Source organism: Hyperolius riggenbachi, chromosome 2 (genome assembly GCF_040937935.1).
Source record: "Hyperolius riggenbachi isolate aHypRig1 chromosome 2, aHypRig1.pri, whole genome shotgun sequence".
Taxonomy (NCBI): domain Eukaryota; kingdom Metazoa; phylum Chordata; class Amphibia; order Anura; family Hyperoliidae; genus Hyperolius; species Hyperolius riggenbachi.
This window is the reverse complement of record NC_090647.1, coordinates 254,293,366-254,315,282: the sequence shown is the minus strand read 5'-3', so window position 1 is coordinate 254,315,282 and position 21,917 is coordinate 254,293,366. Positions and strand designations below refer to the sequence as shown.

The 21,917-nt window shown below is 40.4% G+C and overlaps 1 protein-coding gene across 1 annotated transcript in view; it reads right to left on the bottom strand.

Moving 5' to 3' along the window:
• The window catches only part of LOC137544945 (uncharacterized), a 648,464-nt gene that overhangs the window by 603,953 nt on the left and 22,594 nt on the right, over positions 1-21,917 (bottom strand). The window contains exons 9-17 of the mRNA XM_068266042.1: positions 20,804-20,992; positions 18,570-18,801; positions 11,954-12,073; positions 9,458-9,625; positions 8,590-8,693; positions 6,638-6,716; positions 4,836-4,958; positions 1,866-2,030; positions 626-861 (exon numbers count right to left, since the gene is read on the bottom strand). Coding sequence (XP_068122143.1) covers positions 626-861; positions 1,866-2,030; positions 4,836-4,958; positions 6,638-6,716; positions 8,590-8,693; positions 9,458-9,625; positions 11,954-12,073; positions 18,570-18,801; positions 20,804-20,992 — 1,416 coding nt within the window. The remainder of the gene's footprint in view (positions 1-625; positions 862-1,865; positions 2,031-4,835; positions 4,959-6,637; positions 6,717-8,589; positions 8,694-9,457; positions 9,626-11,953; positions 12,074-18,569; positions 18,802-20,803; positions 20,993-21,917) is intronic.

The following is a 21,917-nucleotide window of genomic DNA, read 5'->3' as shown; positions in this document are numbered from 1 at the left end:
AAAATTGCTTATATTTTTACAGTATTACTGTACTTTATAAATTATTCGGTCATTGTTTGTAAAATATTTCCACTCTCTGATTTACATTCTGAAATGTATCACAGGCCGCAACATAATGGCAGGTTATCTCTGTGGAATGGTTGTTTACTGAGAGTTCTAAAGCTAGTAGGAAATATAGCTGGTCCCCCAGAATGCTAAGGGGGGGTGGGGGAATTCCACATAATTAATAGCCTAGGCTAAGTCTCACTGGGTGGACAGGGCTACATACCAAAGTACATTAATATAAATAGTTATAGGAAGTGTTTATGATGCTGAAACCAGGATATTTAATGTAAAAGTGGGTATCCTGAATCATTTATTGCATTCTGCTATAAGTCATTACAGTTCCATTTTAAACATCTATTCATGTATATGAAATTAGAAGAATGTAGGTCCACTTTGGTACAATTGCTAGTTTCAAATTGCTGACCTGTCAATTGAAACGTCTTTTAAAGCCATTCTAGTTAACTGGCAACTTTTCATGGATTTGCACATGTGGCAAACAAAGAGCTAAAGAGGAGCAAAGCAGTGTAACATAAAATAATGATATTACAGTTCTGGTGAATAATGTGTGAAGGAGACATACTTCTGTTTCATCATTAACTCAGTAATGGAGTAGCTCCTGCTGAGATCTCGGCAGGTGAAAATGTCAAGATTTGCAGTACACCATGATGCAGTGAGCTCACTAATGAGATTGTAATTATTTGTAACAATGCTGAAGTTCTTATAGAGATCAGCGCAGATGTAAGAAGTGGCAAGCTCGGCGTAATCAGTGCTCTCATCCATGCTCCAGGTGAACAAGCTCATTCCATCTCTCAGAATCTGCAGGAAAGAGAAAAGACTGTGTAACTCATCTGCTTATGGAATAGAGAAAAAGAAGCTGAGGATTAAGACTGATTATGACTAAAGCTTAACATTATGTAAATGGCACCCAGGTGAATGCTGCAATGCTGCAAATGGGAAAGGGTAGAGGCTGTAAATGAAAATGGGGACTGCTATAAGATAAGGGGTGTTGTGAATGTCAGAGGCATATGCTACATGTGGGGGACTGCACATTGAAGAGGATGGCTGGATTTCTGCAAGGGCCTAGAAGGAATGCTTCACATGGGGTGGGGGCTGTGCATTATTATTATTATTTATTTATATAGCGTCAACATGTTCTGTAGTGCAGTACATACTAAAAACAAATATTGGGGAGCATAGATCCATGAGTGATTCAACATATTGTACAATCAGGACATCCAGCAATACAAGTACAAATGCATACATAGTTGTGTGGTTTGAGACATGACCAATAGTGATACATTGTTCATATGATAGCTTACTGCAGGATAAAAAACACTAGGAGGAGGTCCCTGCCCTGTAAACTTACAATTTAGAGGGTCGTGGGGTGGAGACATTAGGGAAGGAGACACAGGAGATAGCAGATGAGGCAGTGAGACTCCACTGCAACCTACAGTAAATTATAGGCTTGTCTGAAGCCGGAGCCGGTGAGTTGCTGTTCATCGCAATGCTGTGCAGCGCATGTGATGGGAACGGTAGAAGGGCTGTCTATGCGTGTCACACACTATACGCGCTGCCAAAATGCGCACAGCAGCACGCATAGTCTGAATGAGTCCTTAGAGAAAGAATTACTTGTGATATGTGTGAAGTGTGGCCAACTAACTTAGAAGCTTTTTATAAATCTTAGCCCCCTGTAATATAAAAATTATGGTAGAGTAAAATTGTCTGTGGAGTGCCGCATTCCAAGGAACTGCCCCTCAGAATGTGCTGATAGTTATAAAAAATACTTTCAGAAAGGTGAATTTAAAATTCATACACAATACCTCAGAAATCTTTGCCAACTTCTTTTCAAACAGCGCTCTCTGGTGGTTAGAGATAGATTTTATCACTTCATTGTACTTTGACACTACAGTTTCCAAGCGAGTAAATAGCAGTTTGAGTCGGTTTATGTCCATTTTGCTTATAACTGATCCAATGGATTCAGGAAGCTGTAAAAGAAAATCCTGTTTATTGTGCCTCACAAGAGTGATACAAAAATGTGAAAATGATTAAAGAAACTTTTATCTCATCTAGTCTGAGGGCAGCCCTACATAAAGCTTCGAACCCCTTTTGCTCACACCTCAATTGGGGAAAATCTGATAAAGCACTAAAAACATAAAACTTCCAATCAACAAGAGGAAGGGTTAATGAAAAATGCAGCTGTAACAGCAGCTCTGGCTGGTAACAGTAAAAAAGGGCGCAGGAGGCTAGTGGACAAATCGGGCGCCGCCATTCACTCCCATAATAAATATCGTTTAATGGGCGCCCGATAGGAAAAAAGGGCGCCGGAGAAAAATAACGTTTTAAAAGCGGCGCCCGGAGACTTAATGTTTTATTACTGCTTCTCATGATTACACATTATTTAATGATTTATACATTTTTTAATATTATTTTTAAACGAAAAACAGTACAATTTTTTTTCAAACATTATTTTTAAACGAAAAAAAGTACAATTTTTTTTTTACATTATTTTTAAACGAAAAAACCAACAGGGGGGTCTTAGGTTTAGGCACCAACAGGGGGGTCTTAGGTTTAGGCACCAACAGGGGGGTCTTAGGTTTAGGTACCAACAGGGGGGGTCTTAGGTTTAGGCACCAACAGGGGGGTCTTAGGTTTAGGCATCAACAGGGGGGTCTAGGGGTTAGGGGTAGGTACAGGGAGGGTTACTTAGTAATTTTTTTTTTAAACGTTATTATACGTTTCACTATTTAAACGAAAGATTAACGTTTTTACAATTGCCGATTTAATGCACATTATTTAATGATTTATAACTTTATAAAACATTAATTTTAAACGAAATACAGTACAATACATTTTTAAACGTTATCCATGCTTATCGTTTAAAACCCCGCGCCCTTTTTTCCCAGCGCCCCTTTTTAACGTACGCGCTCTGGCTGGAAAACATAAAAAATAACACCAGTGATTAATACAAAAACAACCTAGCAACATACACAGTAATCGTTTGGATCCCATCCTGACACAGTCAGCAGTTAGGGCCCTTTTACACTTAATCAGTTGCTCTCAGTTAAAACGGAAAGAAAACTGATTTTCAAAGTAAGTCCCATGTTTTCCTATGGCACTTTTCACACTTAACGCGTTTTAACTGAAATCTTCTTCCCAATGCACTGCTATGGGAAAAAACGTGTACTAACGCGCACTAACGTACACTAATGCATACCAACTGATTAAGTGTAAACGGGGCCTTAGCAATCCAACTTTACCTACAACACATACAATATGGGTGCGCACCACCACTAGAAATTGAGTTAATTGGCTATCTGCAGTGTGCTAGGTAACAATTGTAATGATAGTACAAGAAAAAGAGGATGTTTACCTTTAACCGCACCACTGTAATACCATATGGATACTTGGGAGAGACTCAAGTTCCAAACACGAGAGTGTAGTAAAAGATACGTAATTTTATTATTGATAGCCAAAAGTTAGACAAAACATGACCTTAGAAGCAATTAAAAACACTGCAAGGACCACAAAGAGCCCATGCCAGACATGTTATAACCATATCCATAGTGCAAGTTACAATGTAATATAAATCACAGACTGTACATAATAATAATGGTTTGTTGGAGCTACACACTATCCTTAACCTGCTATGAAGCACTTAAAGCGATCCCAAGCCGAAACTCGGGATCAAAATCAGCTACTCACCTTAAGGCCTGGGACCCACTGGGACCCACTAGCAGTGCTTTCTGAGCGCTTGGGATTTTAAAAGCTCTTGCTAATGCAATGCTATTCCACTTGAGGGATGTGATTTTTGAAAAATCACCCATAGCATTGCATTAGCAAGAGCTTTTCAAATCTCAAGTGCTTAGAAAAGCACTGCTAGTGTCTTCCAGGCCTAAGGCTGTGGACACACTATGAGTGCTTTCTGAGTGTTTTCTGACCATCAGAGCTTTCTGAACATTCTTCAAAAAAATGCTCCCATTGACTTGCATTAAAATCGTGGTAAAATTGCAGTAAAATTGCCATGGTTGCTGCAATTTTACTGCAATTTTAATGCAAGTCAATGGGAGCATATTTAAAAAAAATGCTCAGAAAGCTCTGATGGTAAGAAAATAACTCAGAAAGCACTCATAGTGTGTCTACAGTCTATGAGAGGGAAGCCTCAGGATCTTATTGAGTCTTCCCTCTCTACTCAGCTGTCCGTCTCTGAGCACAGCTCCCCTCCAGATCGGGGCTGCGCTCCTTCTCGTCTTGCAGCATGGCCGCACAGTAGACACGTGAGCACGGCCGCCCAGTAGCACAGAGCCCTCGGCTCCAGCTAACTGCGCATGTGCAGGTGGGCTCACGCGGCCAAGAAAGAGGGAGAGGGTCTGCGCAGTCCCGATGTGATAAGCGACAATGCATCAGCAACGGGGGACATTAGAATAGAGAAGGAAGCCTCAATAAGATCCTGAGGCTTCCCTTTCTTAAGGTAAGTATCTCATTTTCTACCCGAGCTTCGGCTCGGCTACACTTTAAGTCTTACATTTTCCTGACTAAATAAATAGAATAGGACACCAACCCATTATCTTTTACAGTTCTGGTCATCACTGACAAATAATGGCTCTTCTATAATGAAGAATTATGGTTTTTAGCTCACATGCAAACACGTACAAAAGTAAGAAATTACAGGTACAAACTCTAGATAACACATATACAGTAGATGTGCACCTAGCCTCAGTCTTTTTACACTTTAAATCCATTTCCCTGATGTTATGCATACATTCAATTAATTTCATTACTAACAGCATTACCTTCATTGTAAGTGGTGGTTTTGAGAAGTACTCAGCCTCCCGCAGGTATACCAGCAGACTTGGGTTAAGATTAATATCTATCTGCAGGCACTCCTCAAAATCATGCATCGAATCAAAAGCCTTCTGCAACACAGCAATAAAAGCAGAAACATCAATACAATTCACAAATGTTACCAATTTACACTGTACACTATGGGCTTGATTCACAAAGCGGTGCTAACCTACTTAGCACGTCTAAAGTCTTTAGACGTGCTAACCAGGGTGCTAAGTAGGTTAGCACTGGATTTCTCAATTGATTAACCTACTTAGCACCCTGGTTAGCACATCTAAAGACTTTAGACGTGCTAAGTAGGTTAGCACCGCTTTGTGAATCAAGCCCTACATGGTCAAACTAACCAAGGTTTTTAAAATCATGGCAGCTTCTTAGGGCTCTTTCACACTAGAGCCCTTTTCGTGCGTTTAAACGCAAAGGAAATTCTTTGCGTTAACCAAGGTAAAATGAAAGTCCATAGACTTTCATTTTACCTTTCACACCTGACGCTGCGTTTTCTCGCACCCAAGAGCGTCGATCTGCAGGGAGCCGGCGTTTTCCGTCAGGTTCAATTAATAGCTACCGCCGCTGATTGCGTCGCACCGCAGATTCCCGATGACACACCGCAGGGCATATAACGCGTGCAGGAAACAGCTCCTGCACACGTTGATAGATGTGAAAGAGGCCTTAAAAACCATGTATCATGCTGCATGGTAAGATCTCTAATGTTGGCAGTAGAGTTAAATGGAAAATTCATGGAACATGTAAATTGCTTCTCAATAAGAAACAGAACTGCGTCAGGCAAATCAGACCATTAACTGACAATTAATTAATCTGCAAATGACACATTTACAAAGTTGACAGTTAATTGTTTGGCAATCGGCATGAATAAGCTTGGATTCGCAGGTAAACATTTTTTTTCCCGGTGAGTAAAAATTTGCATAATTTTATGCTCTCCTCTTTTTTCTTTTCAGAAAACAGAATATCCCTACACACACACACACGCACGCACGCACGCACGCATGCACGCACACACACACACACACACACACTTCAAGAAAGCTCCCTCTGGTCCCAGGTCCTTTTACCTTACTTTCTAGGTATTTCCTCACTTTCCTCTGATGTCTGTCCACCACCCAAGTTCTGGTCACAGAACTGGTAAGAGACAAGGGCCCCTATCAAACTAACACACTTTGTAACCTTACAATAGAGTTGTGTTCTGGAAGCAAAAGTACTGAAATTACCTTGGAATTCATTGCTGGTCGTCCTCACCAAAATGTGGAGAAAAGGGACTGGACTAGGAGAGAAGGACTGCAGATTGGGGTTTTCTTAGTACAGGCTAAATTTTTGGCTAGTTTTCACAACTAAAAAGTGATGTTTACTACTCCACCTGATGGTTTATATAAGAAAGGTATTCTTGTATTGCAGTGCAGTAAATATAAGGTATCTTCACAGAAAACAACAAGGTCTTGCCAAGTCCAGGGACTTTGCTTGTTGAATGGTGAAGACTTGGGTATTGCACCAGGAAAAAAAACTGTACTGCTCACAAAATATTGGTAGGCGAGTGAGCAGATAAAGCACACCCAAAAGAATTAAAAGTACATTTGAAATACTTTTTGTTTGTTTCAAATTAAATATTGTTAACATCTGTATTTGAAGTACTAAGCATAATAATATAAATACAACAATAAATTAGGGAGTCTGATCACCACATACAATGAAGAAATCAACCACAGCACTGTAAAAACTGAATAATGTAAATATTTCTTACCAGTAAGGGAAGCTTTAGGGAGTCACTAAGGTCTTTGTTCACACCTGAAAGCCAAGACGTCACCAGGCTCTCCTCAAACCTTTTGCATTCACAAGAAATAACCACAGGTGTAAAATACAACAAAAAGAGCATAAACTATATATTCATAAATACACAGTGTTACAAAGTTATTGCATTTAACAGTTACCACATTCAATCTAGAACACGTATACCCCAGTAATGTAAAGATCTACCAAATACACAAAGATTTCTCAAGATATACCCTTATGTGTGACATTTAATGTCACACATAAGGGTATATCTTCAAATGATGAATAAATGATAAAAACACCTAAACACTAGAATGGTAGATGCCCCATATAATTGTTTCATTCATTTATTGGGATTGCCACTATTCCTGTTTACTACATCAATGGTCATTTTTAATTGGAGCCTTTATATAACATTTTGGTCTCTGTTCCTCCTTACATTTATTAATAATTTCCAACTATTATATCTCTTGGACCTCCCAGGTAGGCATTTATAGTAGTACCCATATTCCTGAGCAGTTTTCTCCCCTGATTAAGTGAACTCATTGGAATGCCAGTCCATAAACACCTCTGGATGCTGATATTAGCTGATTTTCCGAGCATTACTATAACTTTCTAATTAACTTGAGCTTGTTTGCATTATTGCTACATTATCATCCCTTCTCGTTTCATTACAGGGCTGTGACTATTTAACACAAAACTGTGAATGAACAAATTATCAAGAACAATTTTAATAATTATTTTTATAGGCTCATTATTCCAATTAGTTTTTCATAAAATCGTTTCCTTTTTTCTTTGCCATGCATTTAATAGAACCCCTGACTCATGAATTTTTTAATGCTTCCTGACATTATAGTAACAGTTTAATAGCAGGACAGACTGGCTGATTAACCAGACACTGTGGTAGCAGAGAAAGGTCAGAGGACAGCAGTGATGACTAGGTAGCAGTGCCAAATGAGTTAGCAACATCAGAAATAAGTTAATAAGAGAAGTACAAGGACCTGAAGGAGGAACTAAAAAGCGAAACGGGTCATTTGGACTCCTGCTAGCACCTGGTACTTTAGGCGCCATATATATTGCAATGTTAATGTTAGCAGTGCCTAGAATATAATTTGGGCACTAAAGCTGCAGGATGTGGCTCAAACTCAGAAGAGGGATGGCACAGATGGCAGCGTAGCAAGAAACAGCAGCAGCAGGGGTAAATCATATGTTGCACATCAGCAATAGCATTCGGCTACGCAGAGGAGAGGGTTAGTGATAGGAGAATTAGGAGTAGGTAGTCGGTAAGTTAATGTTAGAAATGGGAAAGGAGAGTTAGTGTTAGACGTAAGTAGAGGATGGTTAGTGCTAGATGTAGGAAGCGGTAGGTTAGTGTTAGGCATAGGTTGGGGTAGGTTACTGTTAGGGATAGACAGGGGTAGATTAGTCTTATGAATTGGTAGAGGGAGTATTAGTGTGAGAGGAGGGTTAGGTAAAGCAAAATCCCAATACATGTAAAAATACTTAAATTCAACTATTGCTATCAGTCAATACTCAATAGCAGAATATAGGTAATATTACCAATATTCTACTAGCGCCTTCACCAGGCACCCAAATTACCTAACGCTCTCTTTCAGCGTACATCTAAAACTAATGTGGACAAGGAGCACTCAGGGCTATGACTCCTAATCTGGGAGAATAGCTCCAATAGATCCCAGGAACAATGCCGAAGCTCCGAGTTTCATTTTCCAGCTAAACATGCATGATTTTTGCTTTCATACTCTTTGTACTTGCAATCATAAATCTGACCTATAATTTTCACTACATTTTTTTGCTGAGCGAAAAAATATTTGTGTTGCCAGAAAGGCTGCTAGATCCCAGAGAAACCAAATGGTCTTCTATGGCCATACTTGCACCTCTGCTAGGAACTGTGTTATTCTGTACCTCTCCAGATCTTCTGATGTTGCTGTATACAGATGTCTCAGATCCCAGCCCATGTCTCCATCAAGAGTGATAGGTGACACTTTTTTCAGGATTGCCAAAGGATCCTAGAAAACAAGACAGTCTAAAGTAAAAATGAGTACTTTTAAGTACAGTATATATTTAATATCAATAGCTTTCATGAAAGTAAACGTCTATAAGAACTCCAGGTAGACAGATTTTATAGCCAAATGGTATAGGTTTTTATTGTAAGAATGTTCTCCCATTGGATTAAATGAAATCTGACAGAGGAGTAAGTTACGACATTGAGTGCAGTGACATGAAACATTGCTGGAATCAGCATATGTGGTTGTGGGACAGGGTTATACCTGCCTCACACCAGTGTTAGGCTATGGAGGGAGAAAAGGCTCAAGGAAATGAAGTGTCTAGACACAGGAAGTTGCCATAGAGGCAAGAAAAGCAATGCAGTTTGGTAATTTTAGTAATCATGGGATGAAGATATGTGAGTATGGCAAGGACCTTAGGGTATGTGATGCTCTTCTTTATGTTAGGAAGGGCAGGAAGTTGAGCGGGAATCACTTTTATTTTTTATTTATGGATATGGAAAACAAATACATTCTCTTTTAAGAAGGCTAACTTTTGTTTTGCATAACATTTTAGTAAGAGGGTTTTTTGGACCTTTGTAGCCCCTTATACATTCCTAGGAGGTCTGGTTCGCCATGAGATTGGTGGGTAATCTTTGACTTAAATGGAGAAACTGATTTTGTTATGGATACACACAGTAGTTCACTCATTGATTTTTAGTGTAATAAGATCTTAATTTCATGGTTTGCAACACTGACTACATTATCATATAAAACAGGAAACTTACTGAGATCCTGGCTCGTAGTCCCTTTATCCACAATAACTTGCAGATTGTAGGAGTCATATTAAGATGTAAAGGAGGATTATCTGACATTTCTAGATACATGTCCCTCACTTGACGAATTTCTTCCATAAACATTGTATACAACTGAAGGTCTTTCTCCTTTAGATGGTCCTAAATATAATGTGAAAGATTACTTAACCTGTTCTGGTCATTATTACAATTCTGAAACACTTTTTATGAATGTATCAGTGCAAGATGTGAATGAGGCTATGCTCACATTATAAATTACCAGCACTATTTCAAGCACCAAGCAATTTATTGCAATTTTTTAATCGCCTTTCCCTGCGTTTTTTTAAGCGGTTTTGCAGAGCTTTTTTTTCACTACCTGACGTCAGTACGGGCTGCATGGTGGCGTAGTGGTTAGCACTCTCGCCTTGCAGCGCTGGGTCCCTGGTTCGAATCCCAGCCAGGTGAACATCTGCAAGGATTTTGTATGTTCTCCTCGTGTCTGTGTGGGTTTCCTCCGGGCACTCTGGTTTCCTCCCACATCCCAAAAACATACAGATAAGTTAACTGCCTTCCCCCTAAAAGTGGCCCTAGACTATGATACATGGACTAGATTGTGAGCCCCTCTGAGGGACAGTTAGTGACAAGATAATATACTCTGTACAGCGCTGCGTAATATGTTGGCGCTATATAAATAAATTCATAAATATTGTGTTGAAACCCCTCCCGCAGTGTGATGTCAGGACCATGGTGCTGACATCACACTGTGGGTGCCTTGTTGCATTGTGGGAAATAAAAGCAAGCAGCAGCTACTTCCACTGATATCGCCTGCCAGCAGTAAAAATGTCACCATGTAATAAATGTCAGAATGTAAATCAGGGAGATGAAAGATTTTACAATGGGCAAACACTGACTAAATCATTTATACATAACTATTGTAAAAATTAAGCACTTTTGTTCTTTACGTTATTTTCACTGAAGTTCCTCCCCCCCTTCCCCAACAAAATTAATCCCTATCTTGACTGTGCAAAGCTTATCAGACATGCTGAAAATGATTAAATGATCAGTCTGACACAAAAACTGCATTGTGTTTATCAGCCTTTAAACATCTAATTAGTGTTAGTTTGTCTTGCTTTCTGCCACAAATAGCACTTGTTGTTGCTCTCACACCTCAAACCTATGACAAATGGAGCCTCTGTGGAACCATAAGGCTCAGCATGCCCTGTCAGATCATCCTGAGGCGTTTCAGCTTATTCAGTTATAAATATTAACTGTACTGTGCAGGAACTGCAAGTCTCAGCATGCTCTCAGAGGACTTGCTGGCCCATGTTTCCAGTGGCATAATTAGTATTTGCCTCTTAAGAGTTAAAAACGACGTGGTAAAAAAAAAATGGCATGAGGACAGCAGACTGACTCCAGGTAGTCAGAGGGATATCTGGCTTACATCAGCAGGCTCTCTTCCCGGCATAATTCCTGCCTGTGTGATTTGTCCCATCAGCATCTCCCTGCAGCCAGGAGCCCCCACCCTCTGCACTGCAGCAAGTTGACAACTCACTTGCTTCATGCTGTAACTTATTTCTCCTCATAAAAGGCAGCCTCTAGCAGTGAGGGGAGAGAGGAGGAGGAGGGGGTTCCAGGCACAGCATGAGTGGTACAGAACGACCTAGTGAGGCTTCTGAGAGTAGCGTAGGCTGCTGTGTGCTCACCTGCAGATCAGCCACTCCAAGAGAATTGCCTGGCCGGTCTGCTGCCACACATGAAGCAATACCAATCATAGATCCATAATTTGTTGCTGGCCGGAGAAAAGGGGCTGGCACTCGGTGCCTTAGTACAAAGGTGTACATTTTGTACGGACAGCCCAAAAATGATTCAATTTATACGGAAAGCCTGCGGTTGGCCTGCGGTTGGCAACCCTGAGGAGGAAGTCAGGTGATCGGGCCTCAGGTAGTGGGTCCCACTGTGCTTGAGCACCCAGAGCCCCCCCACCCCGCGCACGTGCCTGCTTTGTGTACTGCTTCCTATATTAGGATTGTTTGATGAATATTTTGCCTGGAATATGTTTATTTGACTCTAACCAAATAAGTAACTGTTATATACCTTATGGAATATATCAATATCAATTTTGTGAGATTGTGTTCTTTCCTGATGTGATTTTTATTTTTATGAGAGATTAGACTGCACACTGTAATACTATTGATCTGGCTATATGGAAGTTCATACACTCTAAATTTGTTTCAGATATTGTGATCTGACATGGTCAATGACCTCCATTATGAATAATGAATTATATATGGATTTTTGTTCACGTGGGTCATTACCTCTGGCTCTATATGAATAGATGGAATAGCATGCCCTGCTTCAAAAAAGCCATATGCACTGTATGTCAATTATATCTGCTATAGGCTGCCCTGTGCACATCCATTTAAAACTGTAAAAGGACATATTACAGTCTATAGCATTTGAAATACAAAACTGAGCTTAGTTGTCAACTACCTTAACAATGTCTCTTCTACTGATGCCTTCAAACACCTCCAGTAGCCTAAGCTGGGACGCCACTGTTGGACATTGGTCAAAACTCCTTCGAAGAATATTTCCAAGCTGATGTTCCAGACTCTGCAATGTGTAATATTTATATGTAAACAATGATAAAGAATAATAATAGTAAACTTACTTATTCACTATACATTGAATACAGATATATCTGAGCAAGTCTTTTTGTGTAAAGGACAACTACAGACATTACATTTAATTTATGGTTATGTAGCTTCTTTTACCAAACTTGCCTAAGTGTGTGATGTCTTGGGATTCTGTAAAAAAACGTGCAGGCTTATTTAATAAAGCAGCGAATAAAAGATCAACAATGCGCAAAACACAGTAAACCCCCAATCTGAAGCGATCTAACTGCCTACGCATGGTAACTGTAGAGACTGTTAGTGTATAAGGGCCCAGGGGCACATAGTACAGACAATAACATAGAGATGGTGGACAGCATCAATATCACTGTACAATGTGACATTGATGATGAATATAATGCAGACGCATTATATAATAAAACATACAGCAAATTATAAATATACATAGAAACAAAAGAAAGTCCAGCCCTTGTGAGCTTACAGTCTAAGGAACAGGGACGAAACAAGAGGTAAGGCAATGTATTTCTAGAGGTGGTGATTTTTTCAAATCGTATTCTGAAAGAATCACAGCTTAATCAAAGGCTGAATTAAGTGTCCTAAGTTAGAATGACTGTCTGTATGAAAATGTGAGTTTTAATGATGCGCTTAAAGGTTTTAAGGATTGAAGAATGATGGATGGGCTGTGAAAGAGAATTCCTGGGGAGGGGCGAGGCTCATGAGAAGTCCTGTATATGCGATTATGAGGAAGTGATTCTAGTGGTGGACAGAAGAAGGTTGTAATGGAAGTTGTAGTTGAGATAGTATCTGGAGACAACTGAGAAGATGAATGGAGGACAAATATTGTGGGGGCCTTTGTAAAGAACTTGAAATTATTATTCTGGTTAATTGGAAGACAGTAAAGAGCTTGGCAATGAGAAGCACGATAATAGGTAGATGAGATGAGCAGTAGGGTTCAGAATAAATTGTAGGGATGCTAGTCCTTATTTTTGGTAAGCTACAGAGCAGGGTGTTACAGCAGTCAAGGTGGGATTTTTATTAGGGCATGCACCAGCATTTTAGTAGTGCCCTAAATCAAGAAGGGTCAGGTGAAAGATATAATTTTGAGTTGGAGATAACAGGTGTTGTGCCTGCGTGCAGCATTTGTTTCAGAGTTAAAGTGGTGATTCCTGGCTTTTTTGTTGTCCAGATTATTATTATTTAGTATTTATATAGCGCCGACATATTACGCAGTGCTGTACAGTGTATATATATATATATATATATTGTCACTAACTGTCCCTCAAAGGAGCTCACAATCTAATCCCTACCATTGCCATATGTCTATATTATGTAGTGTAAGTACTGTAGTCTAGGGCCAATTTTTTAGGGGGAGCCAATTAACTTATTTGTATGTTTTTGGAATGTGGGAGGAAACCAGAGTGCCCAGAGGAAACCCACGCAGACACGGAGAGAACATACAAACTCTTTGCAGATAGTGCCCTGGCTGGGATTCGAACCAGGGACCCAGTGCTGCAAGGCGAGAGAGCTAACCACTACGCCACCGTGCTGCCCTAAGATGCTGACCTATCCCCTCTGTCATTTCAGTACAGCTCAGATGTACATAATTGTTTGTGAAGGCCTGAAGAAGGGTCTACCCAAAACCAGTCGACGTTGTTGCCTCAAAAAGCAATTGATTTTTCCATGTAACTTTTGCACTGTAATCATGTGATGTTGTCTTAAAAGATTAATTGTGAACAATGTTTGCACTTTTGATGTATTAAAATATTAAGCTCATCTTCAAAAAAACTTTTTTAGTCTCCTCAAATTATTTGCTTTTGCATATATCCTTGTATCTGTGCTTCTGAACTATTGGTGTAGTGGCGCACCACTGAAAATATTTAAATACGGTAGTTAGAGAGTGAACATGTTGAATAAATTAGAAATTATTAAATATTAATCCTAAGCCGTGTGCTTGCTTGATAAACTGAGGTAATAGGGGTGCCATTGACAATTATTGCTCTATCTGAGGCAGTGTAAATGGAGAAAAGGAGGACTTGGAGAGGATATTTGGATCCAATAAGCGAAAGACCTTTAGGCTGCTTACACACAGGGACGTTACAGGCGCACGTTAGTGCAGCCTGTAACGCTCCCCCAATGCACAGCATTGTAACACAAGTGGGCTGCCCACTTTGCGTTACATGTAACGCTGCACATTCTTCCGAAAGTGCAGCATACTCTAGCGTTACAGCGGCTTAAGCCGTGTTAGACTGTTTGCACATGCTCAGCCATGTTGGGGAGGAGCGGAGAGCGGCCAGGCACTTGGCTAATTAATATTCACTGCACGTTGTGACGTGCAGTGTTTACTTCCTGGTGCGGCCGCTCTGTGCGGCGATTGGCCGGCGGGACCACGTGATGCCGCATGCGTCCAAGAGTACGCATCACGGCATCACGGATGCCAGAGTGAGCTGCACAACGCGGCTCACTCTGACGTCCACATCGAAGAGCACCAGGCCTTGCGTTAGGTGCACGTTATGCGACCTTAACGTAGCACCTAACGCAACGTCTTGGTGTGCAAGTAGCCTTAGTGAGAAAAATGTTGTCTTCTCATCTTAAAGTCACTGAACTCTTCAGAAAAAAAGTCTCTGTTGTGTTTATCATCTTATCTACTCTAGCAAGTGTTCAAAGAACAATATGGCGAGCTGCTGCAGGAAGTCAGGCAATTTAACTGATAAGCTTCCAAGCAAAGTGAAAAACAGTTTATCAACCCTTTCAATAACTTTTTTTTATCAAATAATTGTTTGTCTCTAGAAGTTTTTTTGTGGTGTGGTTATTCTGTTGAAGCAGAGGGAAGATTTTAGCTATTGTCAAAACTTTAATGTATAACAACATCACTCTGATATAAAAAGGTACAGATTAATGCTTTCTATACATAAGCTCTATCAGCACATGAAAAGGTAAAAATATTACAACTGGTTAGAGTTTGAAGACAACCTTTGTGATAAGGTAATGGAGGCATTCACCTTAAAAATTGCAACTCCTTACAGACAGTATGCATGACCCTCGAGGATACTAAGATCCTCCGATAAAACAGGTCTGCATAACGTATCAAAGAGAGAAAGAGGAACCGATTTCCTCTAGAATGCACACAATGGCGTGCAATATAAATGATGGCATGTTGTCATCAGCACTCTGGTCACAACTCTTTTTATGAAACTTGAAAAAAGGTGACTGTAATGGAACTTTCAAGGAACTTGTAATACATTAGATATATGTGATGTCTAAATAAGCGACAGATGTGGAGAAATAAGGAAGAGAAAAATTGTGGATTTAAAAGATAAACAGCTGGAACCTATACATTTCTTTGATTACACCACCGCTGCTGGGTGTAAGTGGAGAATTTGCTGAGCTAGTAAGAGAGAGGGAAAGTACAGACTAGCTAGCATGGTTTAACCACTTCCCAACTGAAGGGTTTTACCCCTTGACCACCAGAGCAATTTTCACCTTTCAGCGCTCCTTCCATTCATGCGTCTATAACTTTATCATTACTTATCACAATGAAATGAACTATATCTTGTTTTTTTTTGCCACCAATTAGGCTTTCTTTAGGTGGGACATTATGCCAAGAATTATTTTATTCTAAATGTGTTTTAATGGGAAAATAGGGAAAAATGTGGGAAAAATGTATTATTATTCAGTTTTCTGCCTTTATAGTTTTCAAATAATGCATGCTACTGTAATTAAAACCCATGAAATGTATTTGCCCATTTGTCCTGGTTATAAAACCGTTTAAATTATGTCCCTATCACAATGTTTGGCGCCAATATTTTAATTGGAAATAAAGGTGCATTTTTTTCAGTTTTGCGTCCATCCCTAATTACAAGCACATAGTTACAGTGTTATACCCTCTTGACATAAATATTTAAAAAGTTCAGTCCCTAAGGTAACTATTTATGTATTTTTTTTAATTGTAATTTTTTTTTTTTCATTACAAAAAAAAATAAATTGGGGAGAGTGGGAGGTAAGGAGTTAATTTTTTGTGTAAAACTAATTTATTTGTATGTAAAAAGTGCTTTAGGGTGTAGTTTTACTATTTGGCCACAAGATGGCAACAGTAACTTTGTGTTTAATGCAACCTGCAAGCGTCCTTCCGGGCTTGCAGGAAGTACTAGGAGGCTGAGAAAGTTTTTTTTTCACAATGATCGCGCTGCTTAGCGGAGAAGCAGCGGATCATTGCGGGGCTTAGATCAACGAACGGGAATGGATTTTCCCGTTCATTGATGTCCAGGCGAGCGGCCGGCGGTGTGTTTACGAGCGGGAGTGGGTGCTAGAGCGAGCGGGAGCGCGGGCAGCGGCGGGAGCACGGAAAGTACGGATTTCTCCGTCCCTGGGGGTGAAAGGATGGAAAAAGGGACGGAGAAATTCGTATGAGTGGGGGTAAAGTGGTTAAGGTCTAAAACCTTGAATTCCACCTCTAGTTTGGATAAAAAAACAACAACTGCACAGCAGGATGTATCAAAGGCAGAAAGAATAAACAGAACATGAAAAATGATGAGAAAGCAATTTCAACCACTGTTCATCTGGGTGCAGAGTTGCACCAAAGCACTAATCAGGACTCTCTGCCCTGAAAGGTACTGTAAGAATCACTAATGTATCATGGTGGGAATGTCTGGAAAGGTTAGGGTTAAAAAGGCCCTAGGTCAGTTTAGGCTTTGGTCAGAGTTAAACTCTGCCTATCAGTCAAGTCCAAGGAGATTTTTAGGGCCTGTTTCCACTAGCCGCCATGCGCAGCTGTGAGACGCGTGGCGACACTTCCTGGCCTGCCATGCATGGCTATGGGATTCGCTGCCTCTCGCACGAAAATGGATGGCAATGTCAGCCGAATTGGTAGGGCAAGCAATTCAGCTTGCGGCGCTATTATTTCCTATGGCAGAATTTAACGCGCAATTTGCCTGTGGGGAAACTCTGCAGATTCGGCCCGGTTTCCGCCCTATTGGAAACAAGCCCTTAAGATTAAGGTAGATCAAGAAGAAGGTTAGGATAGCACATTGTTTTTTGGTATAGTTACAGTGACGCACAAATCAAAGGCTAGGGTTGGGTTAAGCATTTAGAGGAACATTTTAAGGTTTGGTGCAAAGGTTAAGTTAGGGCCGCTGAGCTGGTAGGAGTAAGGAAAGTGTTACAATATGGTTAGTGCTGAGTACAGAAGATGGGGACCCTAAGGCTAGGCTAAGGGTGGAGGTTAAAGTTAGTGTTAAGCTAGTTGGAGGTTGCCAATACCTCAAAATGTCACAAAGGATAAGGGAAGTGCGGATACTAGTTGTATTTAAGCCAATACCTCTTGACCAGTAATAACTACAGGTAGTCCCCGGTTTACAGACGCCCAACTTACGAACGACCCACCAATATGAACGACCCGATCCCGTCGCAATGATGTCATTTTCGTGGGGAAGTTTGAAGAAGCGGTTTCAAACGTCCTGACTTAAGAACGGATTCAAGTTAAGAACAAATCTACAGTCCCTATCTCGTTCTTTAACCGGGGACTACCTTGTATAGGCATATGTATTTAAAATGTAGATCATTAAACACGTGATTCACTAAATGCAAAGGTGCACTGACAAAAAAACGCAGGTGGATCCGTTTTTAATTTGAGTGAAAAGGGCTGCTATCTTTAACCTTGGTATCCGTGGGTCCATTTTTGTTCCGGGCCAAAAAACAGAGCCACAGATACGTTTTTAACATAAGTGTGAACCTACTCTTATTAAGCAAATACAGGCAGGCATCATTCATGCATAAGGACAGTAACGACATATGGAAATTCACTGTATGAATTGGGGATGGACGCAGTACTTGCCGCTAAGTAGCAAGTAAAGCTGCTGCATACATGTATGTGCAGGGGTGTATTTTAAACATTTGCCCTGATTCTTTGTTCATGAAAACACGTTTCTAAAACAAGCCTATGATGTATATTATTTTAATTTAAGAAAAATATATATTATTCTAAATGTATCATTCCTCACGACCACAACAAATGATGACGAGCCATTTGCCCATATTTTGCTGAGGGAGAATTGGGTTCAGAATTCCACTGGAACAGCATGTATATGAATGGCAGCCATATATTTATTTTATAAATGTGTTAGAAGGCCACCGTCTTCAGCCAGCAAAGTGCATGATAATGTGCATCTGTGAGCTGTTTCCCTATTTCCTTCAATGGAGTTGGTAGCAGATGGATGAGGCTCCAAAGTGCAATAGCTTGCTCTTTTGGATTTCTGGAGCAACTTACCTCGAACTTAGGCAACAGCTTAGTAAAGCATGCCAAAAGTAATGTAATTTTGATTAAACAGTGGTGGACATATTACATAAACTTAAATATATAATGTAAATTTCAAAAATAATGTCACACATGTTAAACATAAATATTTTTAGCAAAGATTTATAAATAAAACACATAAAAAATGAAATAAATGTAAACAAGCAATTGTAAACGATGAACTCACCTTAACTGTAGTCCTTAAGTCAAAAAATGCTTCCTGAAATGGACTGTTCTTGTTGATGGTAAAAATATTTTTAACTTGACTAATAAAAGAATCTTTGACTGAACAATATGAATTCCAGATATCCTGTACCAGAGCATCCAAGCTGGAACTGCCTGCACCTCCTACTGCAGCCACGGCCTTCAACACCTCAAAATGCTTCATTGTTTCCACTAAATCAAGGACATCATTGCATCTAGTTAAAAGGAAAAAAAAACATTACATACATATTACTTGCACATTCATAATATGGACTGCGTATAGGTAGACAGGAGTGAGAATGATCAGAGACTAAAGGCCTGACTCAATTAAGGGCTGGTAATTGTCTAACTCATTTGAATTGCAAATCGCATGATACTATTTGCGCTGCACTGTCGGCCAATATTAGCTCTCCCAGCAATGCAAAACAGAACTTGTTTGAATGTGTTTTTTTTACAATTCTGACCCTTTTTTTTATCTGATTCGGTTAATCTGGCGAAAATGAAGGCATGTAAGCACTAAACCTATTACCTGCTTTACCCAGGTTATAAGCTACATCACTCAACACAGAATGGAGCTTTTTTAATTGCTTCTAATTAAAATGTGCAAAAAATTACATGGGAGATAGCAACCATGAACAGAACTTGGGAAAGAGTGCTTACAAACTACATTTTGTCAAAAATTTAAGCTATCACACTGGGAGTCACACCTGGATTTTACTGCAGCCACACACTGTCACAAACAGGTAGGCAGGGCATGCACATTTCCTAGAGATGGCAGTCCACTCCCACTGCCTATAAGATGGTGGTCCACTCCCACTGCCTATGAGATGGCAGTCCACTCCCACTGCCTATGAGATGGCAGTCCACTCCCACTACCTATGAGATGGCAGTCCACTCCCACTGCCTATGAGATGGTGGTCCACTCCCACTACCTATGAGATGGCAGTCCACTCCCACTGCCTATGAGATGGCAGTCCACTCCCACTGCCTATAAGATGGCAGTCCACTCCCACTGCCTATGAGATGGCAGTCCACTCCCACTACCTATGAGATGGCAGTCCACTCCCACTGCCTATGAGATGGCAGTCCACTCCCACTACCTATGAGATGGTGGTCCACTCCCACTACCTATGAGATGGCAGTCCACTCCCACTGCCTATGAGATGGCAGTCCACTCCCACTGCCTATAAGATGGCAGTCCACTCCCACTGCCTATGAGATGGTGGTCCACTCCCACTACCTATGAGATGGCAGTCCACTCCCATTGCCTATGAGATGGCAGTCCACTCCCACTACCTATGAGATGGCAGTCCACTCCCACTGCCTATAAGATGGCAGTCCACTCCCACTGCCTATAAGATGGCAGTCCACTCCCACTGCCTATGAGATGGCAGTCCACTCCCACTACCTATGAGATGGCAGTCCACTCCCATTGCCTATAAGATGGCAGTCCACTCCCACTACCTATGAGATGGCAGTCCACTCCCACTACCTATGAGATGGCAGTCCACTCCCACTACCTATGAGATGGTGGTCCACTCCCCCTGCCTATGAGATGGTGGTCCACTCCCACTGCCTATGAGATAGCAGTCCACTCCCACTGCCTATGAGATGGTGGTCCACTCCCATATTTATCAAATAAATACACAGCAGCCAGGCAGTGTGATGGTGGGCAATTCCACTATTAACTTATGATTTATCGCTCTTTATCTGTTTATTTCAAGAATTATCTCTCCTTATTTGTTTATGTCATGAAATAGCTCTCCTTACAGCTAAGGTGAAAAATAAATAAGCATTGTGCATCAAACCCATGCTTCTTTCTTCTGCTCTGCATACTTTCTTTGTCAGTATACATCTATATTGTGACGTCATCTCCTACTGTATAGGTTTTTTTTCCAACATTCTCTTCTGTAAACTCCTTTTTCTTCTTTGTTCTGTTGTGCTTTCATTTCTTTTATTCTGTATTTTCCATTGCAGCTGACACACACTATCCATTCTCACCACAAACTGATCAGAAGCCCTGTTATTGGGTCATTTGAATTTCCCACATGGGCTTCCTGTTGGACTACTAGTAACTTTAAACCAAGAAACAGAAGTGAAAGACCCCGTGTATCAAGTTCTTAACCTGAAAAGCTATTTCCTAATATTGTAAAACTTATTATCAGAGTATAGATGACTTTTTAGGATTACCTTTTTCTCTTACAATGACAGCCTTACCTTTCCATAAATATATTCATGTTCTGGAAGTAAGAGGCATTGTATTGTGGCCATGAACAATCTACCCAAATACAATCTTCTTCTTCTCCCTGCTTTTTATCATTTAAGGAAGGGTCTTTTCCATAAACCCATGGAGCAGGCACTTCATACATGGTAATGCTGCAAACACTCTCCCCTGCCTTCTTGGATCTGCAAAGAGCAATATGCATAAATATATTTTATGTCAAATAATACAGTCCATTTCATTTCAAGAAAATACCAATCCTTTCTCTAAAATAAATATTTATTTCTATGGGTCTCACACTTTTAAGGAGTTCTTGTGGACCAATTGATAAAATAATTCTTGGGTGTAGTCATCATCCTAAGAAAGTCCAGATCAGGCTGAAATAAGCTCTATTCTCATGACTCAGTATGTGCTTGTCCTATTACTATACTATATATGGTAAAACAAAAGAAAAATAACGTACTTTGATGGTGTCATTTCCTCTGTGGTAATGGAGCCACATAGTTAAATGTAGCTGGTTTATTTGTAAACACCTGAACACAATCAAATGTTACCTGCAGTTAAAATTGAATTAAGCCACACCCACATGACACTACGCCGTCCCTGACTGGTCTCCATCTCAGCTCCGTCCTTTCTTACTGAGCCAGACCACGTCACCTCCCTTCACATGAACAGCATGCTGGATACAAACACCACCACGTGGTCTCACATTTTCGCCCATGCACACAAACCCTACAAAACCACCTAATTAATAAAAAGGTTATGTATGAATATCCTTTCCCCATACACATGTAACGATTTGTGTCAGCAAGGAACAGAATTCTGGTTATTAGGTGATCTGCAGTATCACCTATAATGCAGATATATACCTGATTATATGGTGATCTGCAGAATCACCTATAATACTGGTATATCAGAAGCTGATGTGACAACAAATAGCAATGAGTGATTGGTGCAACAGTAATACTGATAGGTTTAGCAATACCTCACCAGAGGAGCTGGTGGGTACTAACAGTACAGCGCCTCTCACCAGAGTCAAGGGCCCTCTGGTGAGAGTAGAGTGGTCAGACAGATCGGGTTTGGCAACAGACGGACAGATGCAGTACAAAA